We start from the raw sequence: 17,569 nt of genomic DNA, 5'->3' as shown, positions 1-17,569 counted from the left end.
TGTGACCTGCCACAAAATAGCCAGATTTCTGCTTCTATGGACATTGTTAGTACAGCGCTTAATACGTAAAAGCAAAATAAAATAAAATGGAAAAAATAACAAGTTCAGGGAATGGCACTGCCCACTCACCCACTGGCACAGGCCACTCCCCTCCTTTAAACACGTAACCCTACTCAGTGCTTGTATGTAAGTAAAGTCGAACTATAGCGAGCAAGCAGGTCATGTCTAAAAAGAGGTCTAAAGGAGTCCCTCCCCAGAAGAGATTTTTGAAAAAATAGCTAAAATGCTGCATTGTATAGCCTCCTTTCCCCTTACGTTTTCTGCAGATCCATATGCTCTTACGGGGTACTCTAAAGGGCACGGATTACAACTGGCCCATGCGTGACCAGACATCTGTAGAGCGACTGAGGATTGGGTAACCATGTGTTTCAACAACTTACGACCAGGGCCAGTGGGCCTATGCTGCAAGGAAGCACCACATTATGCTGCAATAAAGGTCAAATTATGCAACATGATGTGGCACATTTTTGGATAGTATTACTTCATTATTTTGTCATTTTTACACGCTACTACTATCTGGGTAAAGATTTCACCTTATTAGTACCAATGTAACAACCAGATACAGAAATAGGCAACTGAAAGATGACCAGTTAACCTTTGCGAAGGGGCCTCCATTGCACTACTTCGCCACATTTTTTGTAACTTTTGATTCGTTTGAGCTTGAAACAAATTCTTTTTTGATAACCTCTGCAGATTATGCAGTCGCAGATGGTTTGTGCGGCAAAAGCAGCAAATACATAATTATGCAAAAAATGCAGTGGCCACAGAATCGCATAAATCCAGTGAGCCTGCTTGTGACTCACTGAAAGGCATTGAGAGAAACTCACACTGCCTTCAGCCTCCGCTCCAGAGCTCTCAATTGTGATCTCATAAACCCTGAAATTACTCAGATACCCAAAAGCAAGGCCAATGGAATTACGCTATTCCTTGGCCAGAACGTTTTACACATAATTATGGATTTGCAGCACATGTCACATAATCCATCATCATAATCATTTACAGATTTTAACAAACAAGGTTTTTACTACCTCCACCAGCTCCAAAAGTACATAAACCACTAACGTGTTACTGCCGCATAATTTGATCCAAATGCCATGCGGATGACAACACCACTGAGGTTCACCTGTGCCGAGTGGGATGAAAAAACTGGGGGGGAGGGGGTCTCTCAAAGGGGTTTGGTCGATGTAATTAAGGGCGTGGCTTAAAAACGCCCAAGCTAATGACATGTGCTTTGCATAGTGTGCTGCCCGACTAAAATTTTGCTGCTTCTGTTATTGCATCCACGTATATAATACACCACGTAACTTTACATCACCAACTAGCCTGCACTATTGGCTTTGCCATTGGTTATTTGCATTGGATAAATAAGCAACAACTATGGCTTCGTTGTATATAATATTGAAAATGCTTCAGTTCTGAAATGGGACAGTGAAAGAACTTAAGCGAGGCTCTTTGAAGTTACATCAAAGGCACTGCTGCAGAGTTAAAGATTTTTTTTTTTCATCCTGAGAGTATGGTAAACGAGCATTGGCATAGCCAATAGGTCTCGCATTTGGGACCTTATAAGTGTTTAGCCATGCAACAGTTGATGTTGTTGCACCAAGGATATTGTGCTGCATATCTAAATACTTATAAGGTCCCAAAAGCAAACCTATTGGCTATGCCAATGCTTGATTCCTCCTCTTTTCTGCAGTTGGGCAAATGCGAAAGAACCTGTTTCGTCTAATTGGCGTGGTCACTGCTTACCATTCAAGAGGTTGTTATTGTTATTGTTATTTTTGATTTGTAGCGCGCTCAATCACCTACAGGCCTCTAAGCGCTCGGGAATCGATGGTAAACAACAACTTTGACAGTACAGAGGGCATCCACTAGCCTACGTGGCTCACAGGGCTCTCCTGAACAACAGCGTTTTCAGCCCCTTTCTGAAACGTAGGAGGTTTCCTTCCTTTCGTAGTGGCTCAGGTAGTGTGTTCCATAAATGCGGAACCAGCACCGAAAAGGCTCTACCGCCCTTGGTGGCAAGTTCGTACCGAGGGCAGACTAATAGCTGAGAGTCTGAGGACCTAAGAGCTCTCTTTGGGCTATACATTGCCAGGCGATCTTTGATGTAAGCAGGTGCCATGCCATAGATGGCTTTATGGGCGATGCACAGATTTTTAAATTCCACTCGCTCCTTAATAGGGAGCCAGTGGAGGCTTTGTAGCAGGGGGGATGCTTTAGTGTGTCTTGGCTGTCTGAAGATAAGATGAGCGGCATCATTCATCACCACCTGTAGCCTATTTATCAAGGTTTTTGGTAGGCCAAGGTAGAGGGCATTTCCATAATCTATGCGTGAAATCACAGTAGCTGCGACGATGGAACGTAGCATAGATTGGGAAATGATAGGCACTAATTTCCGTAGCTGTCGGATGATATTAGTACAGCTGCCCACCACTGAAGAGATTTGGCTGACCATAGAGAGGTCACAATCCAGTTAGATCCCCAGGCTCTTCACGTTCAAACTGGGTTTTGGGGCTGGACCTAACTCTGCGGGCCAGTAGAGGTCACACCATGGTGAGGTGGTAGATGAAATAACCAAGACCTCAGTCTTGTCTGGATTGATTTTTAGGAGGTTTCCTGTCATCCACTGGACCGTGTGTCTCAAGATATTCTGAGTGTGGAGTTGGGCGGTGTTTGTATTGTCAACACTCAGCAGCAGCTGCGTGTCGTCTGCGTAGTTATATACTGTGCAGCCCATAGGGAGGCAATCAGAGGCTGCAGATATAGGTTAAACAGCAGTGGGGATAGGGCCAAGCCCTGAGGTACCCCACATTCTATTTCTCCCACTGCGGAGATTTCTTCTCCGAGTTGTATTCTTTGTGTCCTTCCTGACAGAAAGGACTGCAACCACTCGAAAGCCCGGCCTTTGATGCCAAAGTCACTCAGCCTTTCCAGTAGCAGCGCATGACTGACGGTATCGAACGCCGCTGAAAGGTTTAATAAAATCAGGGCGCTCGGTTTTTTACCGTCAGCCAAGCCTCTCAATTCATCTAGCACCGAGAGCATCACCAACTCGGTGCTGTGGTGTGCTCGGAACCCTGCTTGTCGTTTGTGAAGCAGGGAGTGGGACTCCAAGTACATGGACAAAGATTTTAATACATGTTGCTCCAGTACTTTAGAGAGGAATGGTAGCTGAGAGATCGGCCTATAGTTTTTTAGTATTGCGGGGTCTGCGCCAGGTTTTTTCAACAGCGGTCTTACCCGCGCTTCCTTAAGTGCTGCTGGTAGTTGTCCTAATTCCAGGGATCTATTTAGGAGATTGATGACTTGCTCCTCCAATAGTGGACGGGCTGCCTGAAAAACTTTAGGTGGACAAGGGTCCGCTGGAGATCCAGATTTGATTCTGGCCATCAACTGCTGCAGGCTCAAGATGCCAATCTCTGGAAACAGTGTGATAGCACAGTCAGTTTGATTTTGGGGGATTATAGGTGTAGCCATTCCATTAAGCGGCCCATTTTTTATGTCCTGGATGATGGTTCTTACTTTCTCCAAGAAATAATCCTGAAAGCAATTGCAGTTTATGGGAGACTGAACGCTGTCAGGTTTTTTTGGTCAACTCCGACAGGATCTTAAAAGTCTCTTTCTGCACGTTGACTGCCTTACTTAGACGGGCTTCGTAGTACTCGGCTTTGGCAAGGATGATGTGTTTTTTGTATGCGTTCAAGGAGGCACGGTAGAGGTTCCTGGCTGAGCCAAGTTTAGTTTTCCTCCAGCTTCTTTCTAGGGCTCTGAGTTTCTTTATATGGTCCCTCAGTGCTGGCGTGAACCAAGGGGCATCCTTACCCGGGCCTTTTAGCGCCTTCATTTTTATTGGCGCTATCTGATCAATAGCTAGTGTCAGGGAACGCGTTAAATCCGCGTCTTGCTGATCTAGACTATGATCTAAGTTCGGGGGGCAATCTCTGGGCAGGAATACCTCGGTCAGGGTCCTCAAATCGACCTCTGCCCATTTGCGGGTTTTCCTAGCCTCCAATGTTGGTTTGATTATTTGGCCCTCAATACGTAGCTCACAGGAAATTAGGTAGTGATCAGACCAGATACATGGGGCAACTTCTTTCAGCGTTAGTGAGGGGTCTGTAGTCCATACCCGGTCAAGGGTATGACCTTTGGTGTGCGTGGGGACATTCACGATCTGTTTAAAGTTTAGCGCTGACATCAAAGTGTCCAAATGGCGCATAGGAGCGTCCCAGTGAGGTTTATCCCAGTGCAAGTTGAAGTCTCCTGTGACTAAGATTTTCGAGTAGCGAGTACAAAGGTCAGATATGATGGGGGCGAATAAGTCCTGGAAGGTTGGGGTTGCGTTGGGAGGGCGATAGACCGCTAACACCACCCAGCATGAGCTGTTTACTGTGACTTTCACCCCAAGCAGATCAGCCAGGTCGACTGTCTCTGATAGTAGGATTTCTACTGACAGCATCTTTTTGAAAATCACAGCTACCCCTCCTCCCCGTGTGTTTCCTGGGCGGTTCTGCCACAAAGCATCATAGCCGCTGGGGAGGGCGGCCAGGATGTCTGGCATTGAGCTCTCACCAATCCAGGTCTCTGTTAAGGTCAGTATATCAGTGTCGTTGTCTTGCAACAGGTTATAGACCTCGACGTGGTGGCAGTGGAGTGATCTGGTGTTTAGACATGCTATTCTCCGGGTGGAGAATGCATCTTGATGTATAATGTTCAATGGTTTGTAGATAGCATGTGTTCTTAGTATCTTCAAGGTGTTGTTATCAAGGCAAGCCTCACCCTTATCCAGATTACGTAGGTCTTCCGAGGTGTAGGAGCGCATTAGTCCAGAGGTCCCTGCCCCCGAGCCCGTCCGTACGCGGACGGGCGCAGACGGGCTGGACTCTGGCGCGACTCCGGCGACGCTCCGGCGAGCCTGCCGCGCGTGCCCGCATGGCTGTCTTAAATACTGTTCTAGCGTCCTTCTGACGACTAGAGCAGCCAATCCTTGCTTTGGATCCTTGCCCTCACCAAAGATGTCTGCCGTTCAGGCAGTGTGGTGCCCTTCCCTGATAGAAAAGCTCAGCTCTAAACACAGTAATGTGGCGAAAAACGGGTGCAGGTATGCAGTCACAATGATTTTTAAAAGTAGGGTACAGTGCCTAAATAATACAGCCAAAAAACGGACAAAACGGGGATTTTTAAAAATTCAGTATTTCGCTCTCAATAAGTGTACAAGTAATATACATTTAGCGGAAACACCTCTGATCTGTCCAAGAGGCTATTCCCAAGTAGTTGGCCGCCTAATTTGCCTGTCTTAAATACTGTTCTAGCGTCCTTCTGATGACTAGAGCAGCCAATCCTTGCTTTGGATCCTTGCCCTCACCAAAGATGTCTGCCGTTCAGGCAGTGTGGTGCCCTTCCCTGATAGAAAAGCTCAGCTCTAAACACAGTAATGTGGCGAAAAACGGGTGCAGGTATGCAGTCACAATGATTTTTAAAAGCAGGGTACAGTGCCTAAATAATACAGCAAAAAAACGGACAAAACGGGGATTTTAAAAAATTCAGTATTTCGCTCTCAATAAGTGTACAAGTAATATACATTTAGCGGAAACACCTCTGATCTGTCCAAGAGGCTATTCCCAAGTAGTTGGCCGCCTAATTTGCCTGTTTTAAACACTGTTCTAGCGTCCTTCTGACGACTAGAGCAGCCAATCCTTGCTTTGGATCCTTGCCCTCACCAAAGATGTCTGCCGTTAATCCAGGTTAATCCAGAAGGGGTGGAGCTAGTTTCCTAACAGCAGTTCTTCTGCTATATCCGACATCCAAACATAGAGACTACTTGCAACATTGCCTAGAAGCAAGAAAGAGTTCTCACAAACACATATTGAAAGCAAGAAATCCTCCTCTAAAAGTTAATGCTAAATCTAGGTTAATGTCCTAGCTGTAGCTCCCTGGTTTTCTGGAGATTTTAAATACTTACCGACTTGTACAGTTTCTTTCTGTCCCAATTTGCAGAAAGTGAGTTTTCCTAAACCCTGAATCGCTATCTAACAGACCGTGACTTCCAGGTCTAGCCCCTCCGTGTACACAGGCCTCTACTGGACATTATTGTGGCTGGTCAGTAATTGTCCTCTTCCAGTTGCTGCCTTCTGTTTTTCTCTGATTCAGGGATGTTTCCTACCTTTGGAGTGAAAGGAACAAAACTATACAGAAAGAAAGACTACTCAACGTAGTACTTCGAAGTCTGTTGCTTGATAATTTCAAATCGAACTATAAGCTAAATTAAAATGTTTTACCAGTTGGTGATTGGTAAATATCCGATGATTAACTATACAGAGAACAGATAATGGCAAAGATGACGGGTTTATTGGCCTTTGTCATTTATTCTTATAAAATGTATCTTCTACATATGGTACACTGCTTTCACACTCTGTAAATGAGAGATCTTAAAGGGGAGGGGGCTGAAAATCTGAAATTATACACTGCAGGCATAGCATACTTATATATATTGAGTGTTCGATTATTATAAACATAACAAGTATGCTTATGAGATGGTTCTCGTCACTGGGACTTGATTGCCAACACTCTGTCACAAGGTGGCGCTGTCTGGCTCATTTAGAGATGACCACAACAACAGTTAATTCTTAGTTCAATAAACATTACAAACGATTATTACCTGCCGCCCAAGCCATTCTTGTGCCTTTTTTTATTTTCTTAAAGCTTACGGTGGAGTGTAATGTTTGCAATTGTGTTATTACTATCATTGGCAGCATGGCAGGGGCAATGTATGGTGCAAGCTGCAGTGGCCTCCTGATCAAAGCCCTGGCACTTACTGCTTTATAAATTAAGCACTGATTCAGAGTTCTAAAAAAAAGGCCTGGATTTTTAAGGAATGTTAAACAAGTAAGAAATAAGAGATACTTTAAGATGCTTTGGACTCTGGTGAGAATTCCTTTTTATCGAGTTTAAATATACAGCAAGTAGAAGTTGCATAGGAATTGTAAGTACTGTATTGGGTATACTATTTTAAATTGTATTGTTTTGCACACTGTAGCACACTATAAATGATAGGAATCCTTTATAAACCTAGATTTTTGTTATAATTTTTTTTTTTTTTTACAGTTATCCAGTTTGGGTTTATCACCCTGTTTGTGGCCTCATTCCCTCTGGCTCCCCTCCTTGCTTTGATGAACAATATATTGGAGATCAGAGTAGATTCCTGGAAGCTCACTACACAGTTCAGAAGACCTGTTGCTGCCAAAGCTCACAGCATAGGAGTCTGGCAAGAAATACTGAATGGAATGGCCATTCTGTCCGTGGTAACAAATGTATGTATATTTTCCGTTTCTTTACTGTTTTGTTAATAATTTCTTTGGGTGTATATGTTGTCAAAGCTTTAACTCGTAATGTGTAGGTTTATCAAAATGCAGCCCTATTTCAGTGGACATATGTTTGTGTTCAGCCTGTCGAACTTTTTGCCCTATACCCAATGAAATCAAGTTTTTTAAATTTTCTCTGGGTCTATTCAACATGTGAATGAGTGCATGGGATGCACTGGCTCGCCAAACTTTGACATAGAGAGAGGCAAAGGCAACATGATTTGTAAAGAAGGTTTAACAATAACTTAGCTTGTAATGTTAATTGGATGCCTGTTCATAGGTTACTGTTATTCTGATGTTAGAGTGAACCAAGTAATTTAGAAGATTTAATGATAAAAATCAGTAAGGGTAGAAATTATGTAATCCAAGTGGCCAGATGTATTCTTAAGTATGTAGAATTCGAGTAGTATGCTCTTTGATTTAATTTCTTTTTACTTTGGGTATCATTATTTAAACAAAAATATTTAATTCCTGGGTGTACTCTTCAATGTGGTACCTCTCTATAAATAGAGGTTTGTAACATCTGCTTATTAATAGGAGGCAACATAAAAATCAATCTCAAATGAAAATTCCCTTTGACCAGGAAATAAACTACTATAATAATTTGTGCAGTACAAAAAATGGTAAAGTAGCTCATTACTAGTTGAAGTCTTTTCTTCCCACTCTTAGTATTTAAGAAAGACTTTTGGCATGGCTATTTTACCCACCTTTATCGGCAACCTGTAACTTGTTTTTGTAGCATGAACTGTGATTTTTAATGTTACTAGCAAAATAGTTGAGGAAGTAAACCGCTAAGTTACAATTTTGTTTCAACAATTCTGCTCCCACTTCACCAACAAAATATGTGCAAGTCTTTGGAATTGAGGAATGACTATTAGGTCTTAATTGTCTTTGTTCCAGGCATTTATTGTGGCCTTCACGTCTGATATGATTCCTCGTTTAGTCTATTATTACGCATATTCTCCGAATGAAGACTCGCCAATGGCTGGCTATATCAACAGCAGTCTCTCTGTCTTCAATGTCTCCGATTTCCTTCCCATTAACCGACCACTTGAGAATCCTATGAATCACACTATCTGCAGGTAGGTTATATTGATCATAATGTCTCTGTTATAAAAAATATTTGTTTTTACCGTGCATGACTAAACAAGAAATTGTCAGATCTGAAATCCTAGCAGGTGAAATTGGCTTTGCCTCAAGTTTGTATCCTTTGTGGCAGATGGTGTTTGAATCCAGACTAATCCAGAGAAGCTTGTTTTTCAAATTGGATAGTAACTTATTACATCCAAGGCTTAATTGCAAAAGCTTCAATAGGCCAAAAATTATATTATTTGAAATCTAATTCGGTGTATACACATTTAATAACAATGTGGTATACCAGCTCTGTCTTGATTCCAAACGGACAGCCGTTAATCACCGAATGATGTACCTTGAAGTGCTATCTCTAAAAACTGGAAAAGTTCCACTCTAAACTACGTGTCTCTAAAACATGTGGAAGAAAGCTACCATTCCCAATCACCACACAGATTTTAACATGAGTGCTTGTTATATTGTCTTTTCAGAAGATAAGCTCCTAAGTGAATGCATACAGTACATACTCTGATCCTTTGTTGTACCAAAACGGTATCTAAAACAAAGAAACCAAATATTAGCTACCTAAGTAGCAATATTAATATGGCGTAGAAGATAGTCATTTTATTTAAGTTTAATCAATATACAAAGAGTATGCAGTTCCTAAGTTTATATCATGGGGGGCAACACCTTTAGTGTCTTTCCCAAGATAAGGGTGGTCAGCTGAATGTAAATATTCAGGGGCAAGAGCCCAACCCACACAAGTGGGTGGCATGCATCGTAATCTGACAGCTCCTCGTTGGGCCATTGGTGTAATGCCCAGCAGACCCCTCAAGGACGTGATTTACCAGAGATCTTTTAGTATGATTCAATCAATCATACTGGGTTTGTAATGCGCGGGTAATCAATTGTGATGGTCTCCATGCACTGTGCACCCTGCGGGAAATCTTATTTATCATTTTAGGACCCTATTGTAATTTTCCCGATTCATGCCCTTATATAGGTATAAATCAACATATCCTTATATAGGCATAGAAATCATTACCATATTTAGGCATAGCTCATGCAGTCCAAATATGGCAGGGCAACTTCCACTAGTTCCGAAAATCTACAACGATTTCTTGGAAAACTCTGCTTCAGCAGCTAGGGACTTTCCCTTGCTCGAGAACTAACTTGTCCAAAAACTCATGGAGTTTTCAAAGAACTGAGACACTTTGATGACGTTATTATGTCCACCTTTACGTCAAACTCAGCAACTTCAAGGTATAAATATGCCCACACTTGCCTTAGCAAACACTCGGTGGTTTGGAGCAGTTCGACCATCTACTTGCCCGACGCATCCTGCTACAGCAAGTGCCAAAGGAAGCCAACTCTCCAGCAGACTCACTGAGAGAGACGCTGTCTTTTTTCCTGCCAAGAAATCCAGCTCCAGTGTTTCCAAGCTAACCTTGCAGGTTGTTGGGAAATAGAGTCCCGAGACTGATCTTCTCCATTCTAAAGTACTGTGCTGATTAGACCCGAAGAGAAATCTTGAATGGCTTCTTGGCAAAAGAATACTACATTTATGCTACACCTCACTTACTTCTTCCCTCATACTAAGCTGAGGGTAGGTACACCGGGGTAGTCGTATTTCAGAAGCACCAGTTGAGTTCTTTTAGCCTCTGTTATTTATGTATGTATTTTTCTATGGTTTAGGTACCATACAATGCTCTTACAGTATTATTTTATTCTACTTTTTATACTGTTTGCGTTATATTTTACAACCAGTTTTACGATTGTAGCAGTTCATTTCTTATGCTTCTGAGAAAGAAGACTTCAATAAATCCTTTATTGAAAACGCCTGTCTATCTATATCTCTGCAACTCTGGTGAAACGAAGCATGCACGATTGACTGAGTAAAATATATATCTCTATTGTTTCCACGACTCTGAAGATCAGTTTTATCTTGAGGAAACAAAGTTGTCATGTTTATGCAGTTGTCAGAAACTAATCCCTTCTTATGAATTCGAGAAAGTGTCTAGTGACCTCTGAGCTAGCTGGCACTCACAATTAGGTCTAATATATTCGATGGAGACCTAGTCGACCTCAGTCCTACGTCTAAACTATAGGATATATTAATCCAATGCGCAGAGCCTATTGGGATTATAGGAACTACACTACATGGCGCACAACATTTGGTAAGACACTAATTTAACGCTAGATACTAGAGTTACTCAGTCGTACTTTTCACAGAGACCCCTTTTTCCCGTAAAAACTCCAATAGTTGTCTGGAGTAGGTTAAAGGATAAAATATCCGCCTTAAACTGAGTAGGACGAAAAATCCTATGTATTAGATTTTATTTTTGTTCAACGCAGAAGGATACAGTGTTCCAAAATATTATGCACCTTATCTTTATTTCCTTGAAACTTGCTCTGAAAGCTTTCATTAAACAATGTCGAATAATGACAACACCGAAGCGGGTGGATCTGGAACTCATCAACCAGGTTTAGACACCACAGGGTTTAATTAAGACGATGGGGATTCTATAATCGTCCCGGAAAACGAAAGAAAACCCATAGCTATAAAGCTTATAGAAAATGGCCTATCACCGAGAGGTGGTACAGTTATATTCATCATAGAGGGACATGAATATCGGCAGACAGAGGTATTCTATTCATGGATTGCCTTTCCACAAGAAAATCCAACAACACATGTGTACCACTTCTACAAGATGGAGGAACATCCAGCGGAATACGTTCCTTTCTAGGACGTTGAAATTCCACTAACTTACCAATAGCATCCGCTCTGGTTTCAAGGCGCCCTTCAACATCAAAATCACATTACCAGGCTCGTTCCACTAGGTAGACCAGGAGAAACATGTCTGGTACTAGCCAGCTATACACCACATCCTTACATTGAAAGAATGTCAGATGTAGAACTGTTAGCTCAGCTAAAACAATTAATTAAAATACATAGATAATTGGTACAATATGTCATGCGGACCTTAACGGTCCAACCCGCTATTAGAATTCCACAGCACACCCCACATCAGGGGAACACAAACAAAATCACACCACAGACTATACAATCAGTCATTGGTAAATTGCCCGCAAAAAGGAAACAAATTCCATTCTGGTTAGCCCAGAAAGTTACTCAGAGGCAGTATTTCCCGTTCGTACACCTCATGAAAAACACAGGATTCCAACAATCTGTTTACCAATGGGGATTGCACCACACGTGGAGGACTGTGACACTTGGGGTACGTCTTTGCTTCAATATACACAAAAACACATGGTGTCCCGTCTATGGCGGTAATACCAGACGTTCTGAGACAGATTCAAAATGAATATGGTCCAGAACCAGCTTTGAATCCTGGTATGAAATTACTGAAAGACTTCAAACATGTCTCGGCTATCTTATTAGCTAACATTAAAGGTGAAGCAGCATCAGTGGCAATCCGCCAAAAACTAAAAGAACTTGATGTAACTGTGCCACCATATGAACTTGCCACAATTATTGAAAAATCCTATGAAGAACTAGGAAGAGATCGTTTGGGAGGGAAACCTGTAAAGCCTTAATTAACAGAAAATCCTGAAAAGGTTTTTATAAAAAATAATCTAACTTCTCCTAAAAAGAAATGGGAAAATATTAGACAGTCACTTCCTAAAGAGAAGCGCTCTCTATCCAGAGGTAGATCCCCTCAAAAGGAGCACTCTGAAAAGAGGTATAACCTCAGAAGTAGGGATAATTTAAGAAAACCTGATAGATATCAAGATACTGATACACGATCCTCTCGTACCTTTCAGACTTCCTTGCAGAAATCCGAAAGAAGAGGACAATCCGAACACAAAGAAGAACGCGTGAAGTCAAAAGACGATCAACACGTTCCAAAAAATAAGAAATCTCAATTCTCCAAAAAGAACGTAGCACGTATTAAAATCAGACATGCCGAGGATCATGTGGACACATCTCAAGAACGGGGAGTGGGCCCAGACAATGCTGGACAGCGCAGCAGAGGTCACTATAGCTCGCAGGAACTTGAAAGATTATCTTGAGACAGTGGATCTGAATGAATACATTCAGGTTGAAACTGCTGTCACAAGGTTAGTGTACCCCATAAGTCATATGAAGTAACACTCCGGATAGAGGGGGACATAACTAGAAAAATAAAAGCACTCTTTTGGGAAAAACTATCTAAGGGTTATGACATCCTTATGGCTGTTAAAATACTGGCTACCTGAATATGTCAGGGAGTGCCCACATTGCAAGAAATAATTATGCCAGCCTTCTCTAATCCTATTCCTATTCATAAAAAATATACCTATGCCAGGAAATAGGCTGTGGCTCAGGCTCCAGCATTATATAAAAATCATGTGGGATGGGATGAGGACTCTCCTCACCATAAAATCCAGTTGAAAAATCAACCTACTGCTCAGAGGCAGTATCCAGTAAAGCAGGAAGCTAAAAAAACAAGTCAGGGAGATTATTATTATTTATATTTATATGGCGCAAAAATCATCCCCAAGGGAATCTTTAGGCGCCCAGGAGACAAACAGACCACTATGTAGGAATCCTCATCTAAAATAGCCAGGTCTTAAAGTGCTTTTTAAAAAGAATCAAAGTAGTGCATGCCCGCAGATCTTCCGGCTGCGAATTCCAGTACTTAGGAGCTTAGTTAGAGAATGCGCAGCCTCCCATTTTTACCTTTTTAATTCTTCGCATTCAAAGGAGCTTTTGCCCACTGGATCTGAGCTGACGGTCTCTGACATACCATTCTAGTTTTTTTGTGAGATATATGGGTCCAAGTCCATGGAGTGCTTTTAAATACTAAGCATAAAAGTTTAAAAACTGCTCTTTTCTTTATTGGGAGCCAATGTAACACTCTCAGTAGGGGAAGATCTGAAGTTCGAGCAGGCTTATTCAATGCTTACCGTGCTGCCGTATTTTGGATGACTTGTAACTTTGCAGACAAGTCTTCCATCATACCTATCAGTAGGGCGTTTCCATAATCCAGTCTACTGACTAGGAGTGCCTGCAACAAGGCCCTTCTGGTGGCAAGAGGGACCCAAGGAAAAATCCTTTTCAGCATTCGCAACATTCCAAAGCACTTGCCCGATAGTCTTAACATGCTCTTCCATAGAGCGATTGTTGTCAATGACAATACCCAGGTTTTTTGACCACTTTTTGGGGATAGGCGCTTCTCCTAGCTCACCTGGCCAACACTCCTCTGTCCATAGGTCCCCAGTTTTCCCAACGAATAAGATCTCAGTTTTGTTGGAATTGAGCTGCAGGAAGTTTTTTCTCATCCATGCCGCTATTTTTGTCATACATGTCTTAAATTCTCCTGGTCACTTTGGGGATCCTTCTCCTTCTCTATGGGGACTATCACCTGAGTGTTGTCCGTGTAGGAGATGGTCTGAAACCCACAAGATTTAATTACAATAGCCAGGGATGCCACATAGATATTGAACAGGGTGAGGCTTAGGATAGAACCCTGTGGCATGCCCTTGTCCACCATTGTAGTCTGGGATATAAAGGAGTCTAGTTGTACACATTGCGATCTATCAGAAAGCTTTGTATCCACTCTAATGCTGCACCTCCGACACCAATCTCCCGCAGCCTATCCCGTAGAATTCTGTGAGAGATGGTGTCGAAGGCTGCCGACAAATCTAAGAGAACTGTCATGGTGGGTGTCCCCATGTCTCCTGACCGAGTCTGTTATCTCTGTCAGGGCAGACTCCATGCTGTATCCCGCCCGAAAACCTGATTGTGAGGGGTCTAGCAGATTATGATGCTCCAGATACTGTGATAGTTGTTGGTTCACTAGCTTCTCCATTATCTTTGAGCAGCCCAGTAGAAGAGAGATAGGTCTATAATATTGCAGAACGGCACAGTCAACTGATGGTTTCTTAGGCAGGGGTTTAATATAAGCCTTCTTCCATTTTGAAGGAAAGGAAGAGGTTGATAGTTACAGGTTGCAAATATCCCTTACTGGGATTACCAACTCTACTGACAGGTCCGCCATGATGTAGTGTGGAACAACATCTGACGAGGAGCCTGACTTAATCTGTCTCAACAGGGGTAGAACTTGCTCCCTGGTGATAGTGGCGAATGTCTCTAATCTTGGTAGAAGAAGATTATCTGTAAAGGGGCTATCTTCCTCAGCCTCCACCTCCTCATCAAAGGAATCATAGATTTTATGTATTTTGCTATTGAAGTAAATAGCTAGTTCATCGCAGCTCCAGTGTTTCCAGGCTACCCTTGCGGGTTGCTGGGAAATCGAGTCCTGAGAGAGAGATACCAGACCTCCTTCATTCTAAACCAAGGTACGGAGCTGATTAGACCCTTAGAGAATTCTTGGATAGATTCTTGGCAAAGAATACTAAAACTAAGCTACACCTCACTGAATTCTTTCCCTTGTACTAGCCCTAGGTTAGGAACACCGGGGTAGGCGTATTTTAGAAGCACTTTTAGTCTTTATTTATTAATGTATGTATTCTATGTATTTTATGGCTTAGAAACCATATCATGCTTTTACAGTATTACTTTATAATACTCTTCGTACTGTACGCAGTATTAAGAGTTTAGCAGTTCATTACCTCTGCATGAGAAAGAAGACTGTTCAATTAATACCTTTTTATTGAAAACGCCCATCTCTCTATTTCTCTGCACCTCTGGTGCGCGATTGACTGAGAGAAATATCTATCTATTGTTTCCACGACTCTAGAGATACATTTCTTATTGTTGGGCAACAAAGTTGTCATGTTTACGCGGTTGTCCGAAACGAATACCTTCTTGTGAATTCGAGAAAGTTTCTAGTGACCTGTGAGCTAGCTGGCACTCACAATTAAGTTTAATATATTCGATAGAGACCTATTCGACCTCAGTCCTATGTCTAAACTATAGGACATATTATTCCAATGCGCAGAGCCTATTGAGAATATAGGAACTACACTACAGGAGAGTTCAGGTAAACAGCCAGTTATTGAGTCTTTCCTGAATCCAGCAGTGAGGATGTGGTTTGTAGGTGAAGGGGGAGGTCATTCCAGGACTTCGCTGCAAGGTAGGAGAAGGAGTGACCTCCACTGTTGCTTCAGCAGATGCAAGGTGTGAGCGAGCGATAGTGAGGTGGCGTGTAGGTGTCTGGAGGATTGGTGAAAGTTCATGCAGTGGTTGATGCAGGCTGGTCCTAGGTTTTGCAGGCCTTTTTTAGCTGTAGATGAGCTTCTTAAATCAGTGTCTCATCTGAATGGGTAGCCAGTTTAACCCCTTCACTACGGCGGCTATTCCACCGCAGTGCTAAGGGGGCGGCCGCATGCTGGTGACGGAACCACTCCGTCACCAGCGTCGGTGGCGCTGTGCTTATGACGGAGCGGTTCCGTCATGGCCCGCCCCGCTCAATGGAACGCTCAGCGCAGGCGCGGAATTCGTGCCGCGCAGGAGTGCCGAGCAGGCCATGACGGAACCACTCCGTCATCAGCACAGCGCCACCTCAGCTGATGACGGAGCGGTTCCGTCATCAGCAGGCAAGGGGTTAACTTCCTGAGGTGGGGGAGTGATGTTAGTTTGTCTGGTTTGGTCAAGTATGAGTCTGGCCGCTGATTTCTGAATGGTCTGCAGTCTTTTCAGGAGGTGTGCTGTGATTCCTACATATAGTGTGTTGGCATATTAGAGCTGGCTTGTGACTTGTGCTTGAATGACAGGTTTTCTGGTTTATACAAGTAGCTGTTTGAAGATCTTACAGAGCATGCGAAGGAAGAGGGAGCAGGTTGAGGTGATTGTGTTGATCTGGGTTCTTGCAGATACGGATGATTCCCAGGTTGCGGGCATGGTCGGCGATGGTCCAAATTCAGATGCCCGCCAGATGTTCTGAGGCGTTGTTCCCAAAGATTAGTACTTCTGTTTTGTCTGTGTTTTTAAGGCAGTTGTCTTTCCTCCATTTGACAACTCATGTCATGCAGCTGTTGAAAGTGGCCCTGGTGGAGGACGGCTCTAAAGATAGAGAGAGGATAAGCTAGGTGTTATCAGCATATGATATGTACATTAGTCCATGGGTTCTCACTATGTTGGCCAGGGGGGTCTTGTAGGCATTGAACAGATTAGGATGATCCTTGAGGGACGTTGCAGATGATGTTCTTGGGTTCTGAGGTGAAAGGGGGTAGGCAGACTCTGGGTTCTTTCTGTGAAGAAGTAGGAGATTCACTCGCGGGAATGCAGCTGAGAGGTAGAGGACGATCAGGACTGCTGTTTTTCCACGGTCCAGGGGTTTTTTGATGCAGTCGGTTGCAGTGATCAGGGCAGTTTTAGTACAGTGGTTGGTGCGGAATCCGGTACTGAGGCATACAGAAGGCTGCTATTACCCAGTTGTTCCGCGAGTTGTTGGTTGATGGTATTTTTGAGGACTTTGGCTGGAAAGGGGAGCAGAGAGATGGGACGATAGCTCTTGAGGTTCCTGAGGGCGGTGGAGGATTTCTACAGAAGGGGTCTGACTTCTGCATGTTTCCATTCGTCGGGGAAGATGCCATGGTGATGGATCCAGTGAAGATCCTCCTAAGCTCCTTGCTGATCATCGTACCCCAAGATTGAAATGTGGCGGTGATGGGGGGGGTGGGGGGGGGCAAGGGTTCTCTAGAGTAATTGAAGTCCATGACGCCCATGGTGTCTTAAGTGGTGAGCTGGACCCAGGTGATGAGCTGCTGGGTGGTGGTATGACTGGAGGAAGCGAGGGGTGAATGGTGTCTGTGGCGGTGGGCTGGGGTATGATTTTTTTGTAGATGTTTGTGGTCTTTTCATGGAAGAAGTTCGCCAAGGTGTTGCAGACTACCTGGGATGGGGTGATGACTCTTCCAGTGGGTGAGAGGTTAGAGAACTCTCAAACGATATTGAAGAGTTCTTTGCTGTGGTTGGAGCAGGCTTCACTTAGGTCAGTGAGGGTGGTGCTTTCTGTCTTTTTCAGTAGTTGGTGGTAATAGTTAAGGGATCATTTGAAGGCAGCCTGGTCTGTGAGTTCTTTGATGGTGCACCATCTCTTTTCAAGAAGCTTGCAGGTTAACTTGGTGAGTCTTAGCTCTGCTTTGTACCAGCTGGCTTGATTGGATCG

General features: G+C 43.2%; 1 protein-coding gene across 9 annotated transcripts in view; it reads left to right on the top strand.

Annotated features, from left to right (window-relative positions):
• Positions 1 to 17,569, top strand: part of ANO5 (anoctamin 5) — a 282,489-nt gene that overhangs the window by 228,131 nt on the left and 36,789 nt on the right. For all 9 annotated transcript variants that reach the window (XM_086959504.1, XM_086959502.1, XM_086959500.1 and 6 more), the window contains 2 exons: positions 7,162 to 7,367; positions 8,319 to 8,500. In XM_086959504.1, the coding sequence (XP_086815630.1) occupies positions 7,162 to 7,367; positions 8,319 to 8,500 (388 nt within the window). The remainder of the gene's footprint in view (positions 1 to 7,161; positions 7,368 to 8,318; positions 8,501 to 17,569) is intronic.

This window comes from Lissotriton vulgaris, chromosome 2_2, assembly GCF_964263255.1.
Source record: "Lissotriton vulgaris chromosome 2_2, aLisVul1.2, whole genome shotgun sequence".
Classification (NCBI taxonomy): Eukaryota; Metazoa; Chordata; class Amphibia; order Caudata; family Salamandridae; genus Lissotriton; species Lissotriton vulgaris.
Note: the sequence above shows the minus strand (reverse complement) of the source record. Positions and strands in the feature narration are given on the sequence as shown.